This window comes from Sander lucioperca, chromosome 1 (genome assembly GCF_008315115.2).
Source record: "Sander lucioperca isolate FBNREF2018 chromosome 1, SLUC_FBN_1.2, whole genome shotgun sequence".
Classification (NCBI taxonomy): Eukaryota; Metazoa; Chordata; class Actinopteri; order Perciformes; family Percidae; genus Sander; species Sander lucioperca.
The window spans coordinates 52,155,348-52,171,169 of NC_050173.1; the positions used below are offsets into that span (position 1 = coordinate 52,155,348).

At 40.2% G+C, this 15,822-nt stretch overlaps 1 protein-coding gene and 1 long non-coding RNA gene across 3 annotated transcripts in view; both read right to left on the bottom strand.

Annotated features, from left to right (window-relative positions):
• Positions 1-10,036, bottom strand: part of aff2 (AF4/FMR2 family, member 2) — a 237,628-nt gene extending 227,592 nt beyond the window's left edge. For both annotated transcript variants that reach the window (XM_036005808.1, XM_031280093.2), the window contains exon 1: positions 9,809-10,036. In XM_036005808.1, the coding sequence (XP_035861701.1) occupies positions 9,809-9,861 (53 nt within the window). In that variant the 5' untranslated portion in view covers positions 9,862-10,036. The remainder of the gene's footprint in view (positions 1-9,808) is intronic.
• Positions 3,751-5,108, bottom strand: LOC116036545. Its single transcript, XR_004101641.1, has 2 exons — positions 5,066-5,108; positions 3,751-3,836 (listed from the first exon to the last, which is right to left on the bottom strand). It is a non-coding gene; the product is annotated as an uncharacterized LOC116036545 (long non-coding RNA).
• Positions 10,037-15,822: the final 5,786 nt, after the last annotated feature.

Consider the following 15,822-nt stretch of genomic DNA (forward strand, 5'->3'; position numbering starts at 1 on the left):
GGTTTAGAAAAAGATCATTGTTTGGGTTAAAATAAGGATGTTTGTTCTGTTATTTAAGTTAAGTAGGTAATTTAAAGCAACAATATGTAACTTTTCCCTCTTCGGTCCCCCTACAGGTTGTCTCATTGGAACTACAGCTGCGCAAGCTGTAGTTCCAATGAGACAACATGTACATTGTGTAAAAAATAAGTCAGCATTGACTTTTGGTTTTAAACCATTCATCTACCCTAACCTCATGCCTACGCAGACTTCCGCAGACTTTGATTAGAAATGTAATTTTAAGGAGACAGGGCTGATAATAATCATTGGAGTCTCTAAAGTTATTTAGGGCAAGAATGGTGATATTCTCAGCCAATGCTAGCGGTAATGTCGCTGATAATTAAGTGCTTTCTGAAACTTAAAAAAAATACAATCATACAATATCCACATTATGGGATTCCTGAGGGGGCAAAGGGGATGCGTGGCACAATAAAGTTCTTTCAGAGTTGGTTACCAGAGTTCCTCCACCTGCAGACTAAGTTAGCTTACATTAAACTGGAGCAGATAAAGCACACCTGTGCCTTTGGCCAGTGTTTATTATATTTCATTATTTCTCCAACATGGGACATGTAACATATAAAAAGGTGAAGTTGATGCTCTGGGAACGTGGCTTATTTCAGAACATATGCATTACTGGATCCTGCTGAGATGCAAATTATGGCTGATGAAGCCTAAAAGACCTTCGACATCCTAAAAGAAGTCGCAGAATTCAAATCTCCCCTGGAATAGACAGATGGCATGACTGCCTGACTATAATTTGTTGTGTTGGTGTCACACAGTATGTATTATAATGTATGCCACGTAGTTTTACAGCCAAGAGTTGCCCTTTAAATTGCTTAATTGTCCCAAATATAACTTGCAATTCAACATTACACAAGGTTATTGTACATCTGTTGAAGAAATGTTCAAGCAAATCAAAGCACTTTGTCTATGAATACGGTGATAGAATGTCTGACTAAATTTATTTTAAGATAACAATATAATTAAAATGTATAATTATAAAATGAACAAATCATTTAGTGTTTAGCGAGTTTAATTAGTTCAGGATGTTGAAACTTCTAAGATATTAGTGATATTTTCAGTCCCCTTTCTACACATTTATTTTCTTCTGCAATAAAAGAATGATGCATGGTTTTATTGTTTTTAATTGCTTTTAATATGCTTGTTTTATGTGTTGGTGTTATTGCTTATCTGTTTTTAATGTGCTATATGTGCTGGTTTTACTGTAAAAGGTTTTTGAGTACCATGAAAACCGCTATATAAATAAAATGTATTATTATTATTATTATTATTATTATTATTATTATTATTATTATCTGAGTTAAGAGAGCCCATCTTTGCTGGATTAGATCTTCCAAGAAATAGAAGTCAATTTTAAAAGTTTTCATTACTATTCATTAAGCCATACAAAACATACAGAAGAGTAAAGACCCTGGACCAGATGAGCATAGTAATGCCTTCGATAAAAAAGTTTAATAGAATTCTGTGTATAATCACACATTTCTTCTCATATTTGAGGCATGCCAATATTTCCTTTCCCCTCCTCTTTTTCCAGTGTCACAAAATATGTTCTCATGCAGGCCAACTGCTTACATGTGAAGTGAAGGTGGGAGGAGGGGGGCCGGACTCTCCTTACATCACGGTTGGGCAGAATTTCACTGATAAAGATAAATGTTCTGCTGAGGATTTTATATCCCATCCAGATGATTGATTTTTTATTTTCTTATAAGACACTTAAGAAACTGAACAGATAGCTTAGCTCTTTATATGGAGCAAGTGCCAACCTTAAAATGTCTACACTCCAACTCTCAGCCATAGATAGAGGTCTAGATTTACTTGATAATAAAGTTTTAACTGTTGACCTCTGTTTTAGCCCAGTTCGGCAACAACCAATGTGTGTACCTTCATTATCAGAAATGACTTAAAAGCAGAAGTGTGTGATGTGATAATATAAGTGGATGCTCAAAGGCTCCATCTCCTTAATTATGACTTCTTAAGATTCTTGAAATTCAGGCATTTTATTATCTCCTCCACTACTTTGATGGCTGAGAGTACTGTTTTCAGTACTGTTATTCTACATCTATTGTTTCTATAGAAATATTTTCTCAGGATAGTAAAAAGGGAAAGGCAACTGTCAGCAGTAAGTGATGATGACGTTGAAGAAGAATGCACAAATGTATGAATGTATGTAATTGTACAGAGCAATTCCGTTGAGAATTGTTCACATCCTTCACATCTCCTCTTCTGATATGGTAGATGCTTTTTTAATTCTAATTTTTCACAGATGTGTACTTGAACCCATTGTTTACAGCCTTGTGTCATGTTGCAGTGATACTGCATCTAAATCCTGAAATAAACTGAGAAAACATTTCAAGTTGATTTGGAGATTCTGTTTCATTATTATGTTCTTGTTAAAATGTGTAAACAGCTGGAAAGACACATCTGTATAATATTACACCCTTTGCAGCTTTGCAGGGAAAATTCAGTCTCAGTCTGCAGTGAATCACTGACAAGTCCTCACAATTACTCTTTGGCCCAGAATTGAATAAATTCTTCTGGAATACATCAAACCCACATGAAACTGGCGACTTTTTACAAATCTGGAAACACTTTTTTAAAGCTGCTCTAATCAATATGTTGTATAAATAGATTAAATGTCTGTGTGTAATGTGAAAAGGGTCAATTGTAGTGATTAAGCCACATAGAATAATCATCCAACTCTGCAGTTTACTTCAGCTCTATACAGCTCTTTGTTTTACTGCCCACAACTTTACTTTTTCGGTTCAGTCTCAACGCTCTCATCAGCATCGTTTCCAACGGCAGCAGGCAGCCGTTTTCATCTAAAAAAGCTCTAAAAACCCTACTGTACACTACCTGCTCTGCCCCAAACCCACAGACAAAGGAAGCTACTAGTTGGTGAACATAGTGGAGCATTTAGCAGCTAAAGAGCAGATCATATTATTTCAGGAGTTGGAGGAAGCCAAAACAGAGCTAATTGATTAGTCAATCTAGAATATGTTGGCCGGGTTCGTTCAGTGGGTAGAGCAGGCGCACATATACTGAGAGGTTTATGCCTCGACGCAGAGGTCCAGGGTTCGAATCCGACCTGTGACGATTTCCTGCATGTCTTCCCCTTCTCTCTCCCCTCTCTCACCTAAGCTGTCCTGTCAAATTAAAGGCGGAAAAGCCCCCCCCCCCAAAAAAACTAAATAAATAAATAATAATAATCTAGAATATGAATCTCCAATCATTTTAATAATCCATTCATAATTCCAGTAATCTGTCAGGCAAAAAATGTAAAAATGAGGAATTGCATATATCTGAAAAATGCTTGTCTTTTGGGTGGACAATACATGCAATCTGAAGATGTCATCGAGGGCTCTGGGGAGTATTTTTCACAATTCAGAATTTTTCACTTAACGATTCATTGTTTAAGGTGTTTTAGGGAGGATTGTGAAGACCCAGGACTTAGCCAAAAAATTTGAACATCGACAACTTCTCAGTCCCTACCCCTTCTGCTAAAGCCCAAAACGGTCTCCTAAGCCCCTCCCCCCACAAGGGAGAAAGAATGTGTGTGCATGAGCAGTGACTGACACGCAGTTAGACACCCCCCCTGGCTCTGATTGGTGCATCTGAACAGGGAGCTGTGGATTTTTGCAAATCACACTACAAGCTGTAGGTGGTGCCACAGGAGCCAGATTTTTTTTTTTAAATTACCTGCTTCATGTAGTTCTACTAGAACATAGAGTCAGTTTCAGAAAATATGATAGAAAGTTAGTTTTATAAGTCTTAGCTACCTGAAAAACAACTGGCAAGATTTGTTTCTGTTGTGAATATTTGAATGTATTTGTAGTTATTGATGTGTTTACCTTTGTGTTTTGTTTTTGTGGAATTATAAATACAGTACAACTATAAAGCTAAAAGTATACATTATTCTCGGAAAAGCTTCAGAACCACGAACAGCAACTGCTTCCTCCCAGATGGACTCCAGGTGATCTCACTGGTTTTCCCAGCTTCTTCACTCTGGTCCACACCTGCTGACTGAGCTCCCATTTTACAGCCCTGAGGGATAATTGCCGGCCAGCATGGGATAAAAAAAATTCTTCCAGATAGAAAGCGTCCTTCAGCGTTATCTGTTGTTCGTTTTTGAGCATTCGTTTGTGAATTCTTGGCAGTTTGGGATGAGACGCAGGTGTGGGATGATGCTGCTGGTGTGAAGTATCATCAAGTGGAGCTAGTTTGGCAAGCCGAAGCCCATCACACAACGAGGATGGAAATTTCTGTGTGATGAATAATTTTTTGCGTATTGAGCTCACACGTGTAACTGAGCTGATTGAGAGCTTGGGAGGATTGAAAGGCAGATTGAATATTGGACTGTGAGACTGAACATTGAATGCATTGACTGTAAATTGACTCAGTCACCACATTTTTTTCTGCAGACCCCATCTTCTCCAATTGTGAGTTTGTCCTCAGACTCCATTTTTTAGGGTCTGGAGTAGAGCCCGATCGATATATCGGCGGGCCGATATTATCGGTATCGGCATTTATAATGGCAGATAAATTAATATTTAAAAAATAAAATAAAAACGGACTAAACACCCTTCAACCATGTTATGAGTGTTGGCGTTGCATAGTTTGTCCACCAGAGGGCGATCTACAATGTCCCTGTTGGCAACACTCGTGTTTAACCCTTTAAGTTTCATATCTTAAGTTTGTATTTTTATACATTTTATTTATCAGAACTTTAATATATGTTGATGTTCCTCTGTTCTGACAATAAAACAAAAAAGTTTATTTTTAAACTGCATTATCATATTATTTTAGTGAGGACTCATAAATAACTACAAATAACTAATGTTAGGGAAATCTGTTTATGTTTTGTTCCGCATTTATGGATTTTTTTTTAAATATATATCGGCCGATACAGTATATCGGAATATCAGATTTTTAAATCACCAAATATTTGTATCGATATCGGCCTTAAAAATCCTTTATCGGTCGGGCTCTAGTCTGGAAACAGCGTGACTGCAACTGCAAACTGTTGAATCCAGTTTTTTACAATTTAAAGCTATAGTTTCTGCCACCCCCATGAGGAATTCTAAGTAATGACAACAAAACTGTTGGCGCGTCCACATGAAACAAGCCTTCCATGATCTTGCACCACGCACTGCTAAACTGAGAAATACAGAGAGAGTTTTGTGGATAGTCTTCATTCGCTTTGTAGCAACTCATTTGGCAATGGCTTGAATGTAACGTTGTGACGTTCATTCATATCAAAAATGTCTGCACTAAAGCTTTAATAAAGCAGCATGAAAAGAAAAAAACATTCAAACAATTCAAAGATCCAATGAGACTCAGTCATGATAACAATAATAATAATTAGTAATACTTAAAGTGTCTTCCCACAGATGTGAACTTTTTAAGCTCGGAAGCACGCAGCTGGAATCTTATAATTCTATGCTGACGATATGTGTAATCAATTCCCTAATTAACTACTTAAACGGTTCAACCAATCACCATCAGTGTCAATTAACAGTCAAAGCGATCTCCCCCAGATTCCACTGCCATGATTAGCCGGCTACATGATGGGTAATTACAGCGAGGAGTACGCAACATTCAATGCAAGTCCTATTACAATTACACAAAGCCTTCAGATCTCTGAGTGAGAGAACAAAACAAGGAGTGAGATGGGAAGGAGGAGGAGGGAGAAAGAGTAACAAAGAGGAGAAGAGATGAAAGGGTATTTCTTCAGGAGGAGGAGGAGGAGACCTACAGTGTTGGATTCGTTCAGATTTAACAAAGGCGTTGGGAGCTCCAAGATTGTTTTTTCACTCTTGTTTTTTTCCCTTAAAAAGGGAAAATCCACCGTCAAACAGGAGCCGCACATCAATGGCGAGTGACAGATTTGTAACTCCAATCTGACTGATTTTCATGGTTTCTATTGAAAGGAGTGGCTCAGCTTTAAGCCTACAACATCCGTTGTAAAATTTGAGAATAATAGGTCTATTTGAATATCTCTCTATCCATTCTCTTTTTCTTCCCCCAGTGGAGGTGTTCTCCTCCTTCTTATCTTGGACATTTTAACATTTATTAGTGCTGAGATGTCAGCTACATCAAAGTAGCTTTCCAGAGCTGCTGGTAAAAGACACTGGTTAGGAGCAGCAACATCGTGTGCAGCGCTGACTGCATTCCCAACCAAATACATGTCATAGTGTTTTTTTCTTTGGCCTGGACCATGAAGGAAAAGTTGAATTTATTGTATTATTTGTGGCTAGTTTAAGGGTTCAGCTATGCTTGAAATTAAGTGAATCGTACGAGTCAACTATGTTTAAAAGCAAAGGTGCTCATACCCTTTCAGAATAGCCACGGTCTAAGACGCTGCTGTCATATCCTTCTCTGGCTGCATTCCACTTCTTAACATCTTTGTAGTCTCAACACAATGGGTCGTACAAATGGGGTTAACAGTGCACACCTTCAGACCTTAAAAGCTTTTATGGTGTGGCACTTGTTTGCACATATGAAACATGACAGAGGTAGTTGAGGGAAGAACGTAAATAAAAAGAGAACTTGAGTAAGAAGTTAAAGCCATGCCAACTTTCCCACCTCTGCATACCTGGCCAACTGCTGCGTGAAACTCCGCTGTGACCCCTCAGATTTATGTTGTGACCCCTTGGAGCGGTCGTGACTCTTAGGTTGGGAACTGGTCTAATATACCCAGAGATATTAAAGAGATAGCTACCATGTCATGAACAGTATTGGAAAATCTGATATAAAGTATATATCAACATATTATCCAATCCATACAGTAGACTGTAAAAAAAAAAAAAAGTATGATGGACAATGCGTCTTCACTTCCTCCCACTGTACAAAAGTGAAGCCAAAATCTTGTCATCTTGTAATTTTGGAGCCAGAGTCTGCGCAGTAGTGATCAGGCGGTGGAGCCGCGGTATCAAAGTCCCACCCATACACTCGCCCGACTAATTGAGTCAATCACAGCTGTCAATCACGGCGTTTCTCCCCTTTTTTATAGCATTGAATAACTAATAAAATCCAAACTAAACAGAAAAATTGACACTTGAACAAACATCAGCGTGATCAGAACTACCTAAAATGACAGAAACAATCTTGTTTACTTTGGCCCATGTCCTGTCTGCTAATATAGCCAGCCACCAAGGGGCGATCAAGATGTTTTGGCTTCATTTATCTACCTCTAAAGGAAATATTGACTACAAGGTCCAGACCTCGCTTTGCTTTATTATGCCAGAGCATGAACATGAACAGGGAAGTTTGGGGTCCCCTGCTGGAGCTGCTACCCCCGCGACCCGATACCGGATAAGCGGACGAAGATGGATGGATGAACATGCAATCATATGTCAAGGAGCGTCTTCTGGTTTTCATTCACTCCCTCATCTACAGGTGAAGATCACATCAGGTTTCACCTTTCAGTTGATCAACACATCAGCAGCTCTGCTTATTATTTTTCATAATCAGCTGTTTCTGGCACGTGGTTGTGTTTTATTTTCTGTAATGAAGCAGGTTTTTTTTCTGTGCGAGCCTAATTTCCCATCAGGACCAACTGACAGCAGCGGCTTGATGGAGTGGTGGTGGTGGTGGGGGGGGGGGTTACATGTGTAGACAGCCTGAGCTTGCTGTTGAGCCTTGAGCGGCTCCACTCCAGCAGCGGGGGGTTAAGTACCTTGCTCCAGGGCCCTTCTATGGTGGCTGCTGAGGGACAGCACTGCGTGTCACTTTCCTCGCTCACATTCTCCCCACTGGATTCAAAACAGCAACACAGTTGCCAAGTTATTGTGCTCCCACAACAATACCTAGCTGAAGTGGAGAGGCTGACTGTTACACGGTATATAATATACCTTTTACAATCCTCCCTACTATTTTAGCCCTGTGTGAAACAGGCTTTTCTCATTTTTATTCATCCAGAAGGAATTTCCTGAACATGGATATACTCTCCATCTCTTTCTATCACAATCATACATACAGTGAAGGTGGCTGTGGATCAGCAGGTACAAGGGGTCGTCCACTAATTTCAGGGTTGGCTGAAAATGGGCGCTTTGGATAAAAGCTCTATGTAATTGCAGTCCACACTCTAGCCTAAACTGAGAGCTGGCCAGTTCAACCAGGGTCCAGGCTGACAAGCTGTTCTGAATTTTCAAAAAGCCCCTTTATTACTTTTTATGTCTGATTCCTTTTACAAATCAATGTTGTAATAAATTCCAAATAATGCAGAGGAAGAGAATTCTATTCCATGTTGTAATGTAAGGCAATGTAATACTGCACAGCATGGATCATGGCTGCAACTACCAAATCTTTTTATTACAGATTTTAGCCTGACCCATACTGACTTTGTGGTTATGTTAATGTTTTTTTTTTTTTTTTTCCAAGATATGTACTTAGCAGAATATTTAACAGTGTAAAGATCCACCTGTCAGTGCTCTCTGGTGGACAAACTATGTAAAGGTGAGACGTTTTTTCTAATTACCTCAAATATAGTGGCCGATATGTACACCGATCGAATAAATTTGCATAGGGCTGCTTGATTATGGGAAAAAAATCCCATTTAGTCTATAAGATGTCAGAAAAGTGGAAAATGGCCATCACAAGTTACAAGAGCCCCAGGTGCCGTCTTCAGATGTAATGCTTTGTCCAACTGACAAGGTATTCAATTCCCTGCGATATAAACAGAGAAGCTGCGATTCATCAACGAAGCTGGAACCAGAGAATGTTTGCTGTTTTTTTCTTAATAAATATACATTTTATGGATTATCAAAATAGTTGCTGATTAATTTAACAATCAACTAATCGATTTACCAACTAATCATTTCGGATCGACAAAGAAGTCACTCTACTAACTCTATATCAGCCAGCAAATCACAGCAGCGTGTAAGAGTGCTACAGAGCCCAGTAGCACAAAGCTTATCATATATTTAATGGAAACATTCAACACACTGTAGGCTAAGGAAGCAATTGTACAGCTTAATGCATACTGCAGAGATGCACAATCAACACACATGCAGCATTAAAGTTCCACTGACATCTCAGAATAATCACAATCCAACTTCACTCCTTCATCATGTGTCCATGACTCTACAGTAGGCCTATGTATCCCCAAAAACCCACAGCAATCACCACCACCAGATCTGTGCAGTTTGCCAGGTAAACTCACCTGAACCGGCACATTTTCTGAGCAGAGCTCATTTTTAGGACTAGAATGAAATAAACTCTGTAGTATCAAACTGTCAAACTTAGGCTTTGTGTGTTACCTTTAACATTTATCCACATTTTTCTGATGTCTCCCTACATCGCTGCTGCTCACCATGTCCCCGCTCTGTCACTAAAACCCGGTGCGGGTTCACGTTCAAATCAAACATTCCTTAATTGTCACAATGAGGTAGTAAAAGCCGGCGTGTGTGTGTGTGTGTGTGTGTGTGTGTGTGTGTGTGTGTGTGTGTGTGTGTGTGTGTGCGCGCGCGCTACGTGTGCATGCTGAGCCCCCCGGTTCGTCTCAAGCAACAACGGCAGCTTTACGGTGACAAAGAAAGGTTTGCACGATTTCTCCGGGACTCACTTTGGCTGCTTCTCCGTCTCCAACCACGTCGCAATTTAACCATTTTAACCCATGATTTTTTTTTACCCCAAAAAGCGGGGATGCCATGTCCGGTCATCCCTCTTTAAAAGCTTTCACATTAAATACACACATAATAATGATGATTAAAAACACAGAAGAGAATAAAGCAGTGTGCGCAGGACTTACCATGGTTGTTCCAGCTCCCAGTCTCTGAAAAAGTCGAATTCAAAGAGATCCATTGCCGTTTCGGCTGGTGGTGTTGGTGGTTAAAATCCAAAGCTGGTGCTACGTGGTTCTACATCGGCTACTGATACTGACTGTGTGAGTGTGAGTGACTGAGTGTGTGTCAGAGAGGAGGGAGAGTAGACACAAGCCGCTGCCGCTGCCAGGAAGCTGCTACGTGGTCGAGGCAAGCTGACAGGCAGGCAGGCAGAGGTGGAGGGAGGGGGGGGGGAGAGAGAGAGAGAGAGAGAGAGAGAGAGAGAGGGCGCGCACGCACGCACGCACGCACGCACACACACACACACACACACACTGGAGAAGGCTGAAGAAGACAAGTTGCACTGAGATATTCACTGCAAACATTTTCCTTCATAACAAGTAGAGCTATTTATACCCCCCCACACACACACACACACACACACACACACACAAACTAAAATATAAGGGGCACCTTATGTTAAAGAGCACAGCTGGAAAAAAGTGTACTAATTGTGCTTGGTGTTACAGAGTCATTCTTATCTTGCAGGAAACCAAATACACACTTCTGAAATGTCACTTTATTAGATATCACCTCTCTGATGCACTATATGTTTGAGTCAGAAACTTGAGACTCCCGCAATTTTCTCTGTATCTGTAGAATTTCTTTTTTCTTTTTTGCATCTTTTCATATTTCAAATAAGTATGTAGGTGCACTTGCTCACTGAGCTATGAGGATTTTTTTGTTCAGTCACAGGGTGTGTATAATGTAGGTGTAGGGCCACCATGCATGCAGGCTAGCCTGGATCAACGGAAGTCCATTTCCAGGATAGTTGCCCGACATCCCTCACCTTCTGCTCTCTGTGTGTTGCTTCTCAAAGTCTGTTCGCTTCGGGAAACAACAACAAACTTTGAGCTAGTGAGCTACACGCTGAAAATAGCAAGTTTTGAAGAAAATTTGGATTGCGCAACAAGGCAGGTCTGCTTGGTTCTTTTGGGGAATGATTGTAAAGATTTACAAAGGATATGTTTACGGCATTTCCTCTATAACTGGAACGTTTTGGGACCGATTGGTAGGATTGCTGTGGACGAAGTACACACAGCGATACACTAGTAAGAGCAAATTACATTTATCCATGTATCCAGCTAATTTACATAGCTCACGTTACTGTATTGTGTGAACTATTAACTAACTAACTTCATTTAAAATTGTATGTATGAGGCGTTTTCTTTCGCGGGGTGCAAATGTTCCACCAAAACAAGTTCCTTCCTGACACTATTTTGCAGAGCCACTGTCGCTGCATCCGGAGCTTAGCGCCGCACAAGACAATTGTGATTTGTTTAAAGATATGCAAACAACCCAGAGCGTTTCTTTCTCTTATCCCAGAATTTATGTGTGTGTGGTAGAGCCAGACCTTCCTCCACAGCGCTGCAGAGGACATTCTGGGATGGGAGAATAATGTGCTCTGGTTTATTGGCATTTCTTTAAACCAATCATAATTGTCTTGGGCGGCGCTATGCGCTGTACGGAGCAATGGCCCCTCTGCAAAATAACCTCGGGAAGGAACTTGTTTTGGTGGAACATGTGTACGTTCAAAGGTTATTTTAGTCGTGCAACAGAAAACTCAGATTGGACAGATAGTCTAGTGAGGAGCAGTTAACCATAGTCCTCATAAAGCCCAACGTAAAGGATATCAGGCCTAAATGAGTGAAATCCAGTGGAATTTCCGTCTGCAACGGAGCAATCCCGGAAGTGGAATGACGTGGATATAGACAAAGCCAGACCTTACTCCACAGCACTGTGGAGATAGATTTGGCAATGAAAGACTACCATGCAGGGCTGTAACCAGGATTATAGAATAACTAAGGCCCAACCCCACCAAAGGACTGTTGACTGGCCACCACAAAAAGTCTGCGATATTTTCAATGTTTTTGTTTCCTCATTTTATCTATTCATTTATCTGTTGTTATCTTTTTAATGTACATTTCATCTCCCTACCTCATAGTCTAAACATTGTTTCAAGGCCCTCTCTGGTGATTAAAATACTAAAACCTTAATTATATTTTTCAGGGCCTCAAGTTAACTTTTTGGCCACCAGCCACTGTGACAGGTGGAATTTAACATCCACTAGCCATAAACACAACAGTCACTGCAGTACATCTGTTTTGCACTGCTGTCGTAAATTAGCCACTCACGAACCTTGCCGTTGTCGCCAACTGTCCACTTCGTATTAAAACGTCTTCTTTTGCTACTCCAATAAAATTAGCTGATGCAGACATAACTCTGCATCAGTATTTATTCAATTTAACTCCTGTTAAATTGAATAAATGCGTACCTCTATTTTAAAGGAAACTATGGTTCAATACAACTTGGTTTTATATTCAGGCCATTGGTTCTATCTGTTATGACAACAGTGTACTCACCAAAGTAATTGCTCAGATCTCGGAATGCAGCAACTGGGGCTGTAAACTGCGGTGGACGTTTACAATGGACGCTCAGTATTTATTCAATTTGACTCCTGTTAAATTGAATAAATACGACAGTAATATACCTGACCTTTGTTTTAAATGCAATGAGGCTAAGGGAACATGTATGCACTGTGTGATTAATAAAACCATGTTCATCTTGTCTGTGTACATTCCACTTGACCCTAAGAGGATTTTAATTTAACAAGTTAAATATATTTTGTCTGAAAAGACTAGAATCAGCCTTTCAAAAATCCACATGTATAATGTGAGTGATGTTAACCTTGGCATTCTGCATAAAAAGAAAAAAGTTGGCAAAAATATGTCTATCAAATCAGTTTAAATCACAAAGTAAGTCTGCAGTACAGAAAAACGAGCCATTCTCAGGAAAATAGGGCCAGCTTATGGGCATTTTCCCGTACGCATAGGACTTGAATGTGAAGAAAGAAGGAGAAAGTGGAGTCTCCATTAGGTGAATGGCAAACATGAAAGTCCTGGACCTAAATTATTATTATTGTTATTTTTTACTGGATTATGGCTGTTTAGATTTGTTGAAATACCGTTCAGTATTGTGAGATTGCATTTCCCTCCCTGTACCATTGTTTTCTAGCCTGGGAAATTTGCTCTGCGAGTCAGTCTGGCCAAGAGCCCATTCAAGCCCACTTCCAATTTTTCCAAATCGAGGCACCAATCACAACCATTGAGGCAGGCTTTACACGATGACGATGAGCATAGACATGCTCGCTGGTTGAGATGTTTTTCCGTCGCTCTGCATACGTCATCTCCTTTATCGCTCTGATTGGTTGAAGGACTATCCAACCAATTCTTCTTCAGTGTTGCCAGAGGCATTTGAGCGGCGTCCGATGGTGACGCCCCTTTGGAAATGGGCTGTGAATGAACCTTCCCCAAACCCATTCTCAGTTACAACTGAGAAGGGTCTGGTGTCAACCAGGCTAATTGTTTTCTAGTCCACTGAATCTTGTGCAATGTTGTTACTCAAATGCGTACCTCTATTTTAAAGGAAACTAGGGTTCAATACAACTCGGTTTTATATTCAGGCCATTGGTTCTATCTGTTATGACAACAGTGTACTCACCAAAGTAATTGCTCAGATCTCGGAATGCAGCAACTGGGTCTGTAAACTGCGGTGGACGTTTACAATGGACGCTCAGCAATTACTTTGTACTTGAGAATATGTTACAAAAACTGTAAGAACAGGTTTCCCCCAAATAGAACCCAATAAACCATAGTTTCTTTTAATTTATATATTTTTAAATATCTTCAAATATTTTCTATGTGTATGTTTTATGATTTTGTATAATACAGTGTTTTTCCAATTATTAGATTTTTGACAATGTATCTTGCATGCTTTCATTTGAAAAGGTATAGTTTTTGCTGTTGTTATTTAATTGGTTGACCAGCATAATGTAATGAGTGTTTTTACCTATATATACACACCTTGCTCTCAGCCATGTTTTGTCATTTTAGTGAAGAATCACCACTCTCACAAAAGAATGATACTGCAATTTTTGTAGTGTTAGCAGCCTCGCTCCTGTCGGGCAGTGTTCAAAGGCTTCCTGTACACTCCAATAAAGTTCAGGAGCTATAATCCACTTTGTGGTCACTCTCTGCTTTTCCCGTCACTGACTGGGCTATGCTGCACCTGGCCTAAATATAGGACTGGATGTCCAAACAGCTACTCCTCTGTATCTTCTCTATCTTCTAATGGTCCTGATATGTGGTGGCACTAGTGCAAACTTCAGTGCAGTAAGCTTATGCAGAAAGGCATCAAAGCAGGAAGCGAGTACTGACAAATGTTGCCTGCACCGCACAGTTCTTAGTCCAGGTGATCTTTGATAGGGCCAGGTTAAAATAATCGATTCTCCAATTAAAATTTGTTTGTGTGATCTGATACCGGTTAATAAAAATCCAGAAATAGATCTTTTTAACATGTTATTTATGTTAATATAATGTTGGTCTTGTTAAGTAAGGGGGTCAATTCTTAATGTAAACATTAACCTGGTGCATTATAAAAAAAACATTTGAGGGTTGCTTATTGCAATTTACAGTCTCTGAAAATCTCTTTTATATCCAAGCAAAACTGGTATTGTAACTGATATGTCCCTAATCTAATGGATATCGAACCAAAAATGTAATTGAATCGGCAGTGTTGTAGTCAAGACCACTAAACCGAGACCGAGGCATCACCAAGACCAGAGTGTATCGAGACCGAGTCAAGACCAAGACTTTGAGGGGTTAAAAGCAAGTCAAGACTAAACGTAAATGGACTGTATTTATATAGCGCTTTTCTAGTTGCAATGACTGCTCAAAGCTCTTTAACATAGTACAGGAACCATTCACACACTTCATACACTGTGGCCGAGGCTACCATACAAGGATGAGCCACCTGCTCATCAGATAAACATTCACACACATTTACACTCCGAAGGCGCCGCATCGGGAGCAATTCAGGGTTCAGTGTCTTGCCCAGGGACACTTTGACATGGGACTACAGGGCCAGGGATTGAACCACCAACCTTCCGATTGGTAGGCGACCGCTCTACTACCTGAGCCACAGCCGCCCCAAAACTAGCAACTAAGACCAAGGCAGAGCAAGACCCTGTCAGTGTGAGTCCCACACTGCATGCCACCATAAAATATGGAAAATGCTAACCATAGGCACTCCTCAAATAGTTCTAAAAGATCCACATTCCCATAGAAAAAACACCCACAGAAAACAAATAAGATTCTTCTTCTTTATCTCTTTTATCATAAGAAATGCCTTGATGAAATAATCAAAAGGAATTGCAGAGGTGAAATTAATGTGTAGGAATTTCCCTTGGTTTTCTATGAGCAAACAAATATAAACACAATAGCCGCTTTCCGACCGGAGGGATTTTTGCAGTTCCTAGAACATAAAATTCCTAGAACCCTTTTTTTCCAGTGTTCCGACTGGACCAATTTGGGGATTTTTAAGTCCCTCTGGTCGCAGTTCCTGTAACTCTTTCAGCTCCTACTTCAGGGCAGGGTCTTTTTGCTGTTCCCTTTTCAGCATAGGAACCTAGGTCAACGAGGGTCGGGTTTCCGGTACAGACAGACCAACAACGGGACAATTTTAAAAATTTTCGCCATCTTATTCATCACTAATTTCACTTCTGACAATGTTTTAGGTGAGAAATTAACTGTTTAGATTTTGAATATAGGCAGTCTTGCGCAAACTAATGCCGAATTGACAATTTGCTTCAAAGTTTTCGGAGTTGAGAAACTCCATGAAGTGAAGCGACAGCCAGCAGGCGCCTACCCCGGCCGGTAGCTCGTCGCTCGGCCAGTCATGCTCAGAGACCCCGCTGTAAGCTGGAGGTCTCTCAGACCGGTCTCGTAAATAAGAGGCTTTTATTTTGCCGTTGACGGTTCGTTTGTTTAAATACATGTCCATCATAAGATTAACGGGAACCTGTGGTTAACTGTCTTTTTGGAGTTACGGTACAGATCCATTTGACAGTGCAACGCTTCTGTCGCGCCGCACTCCACTCTAT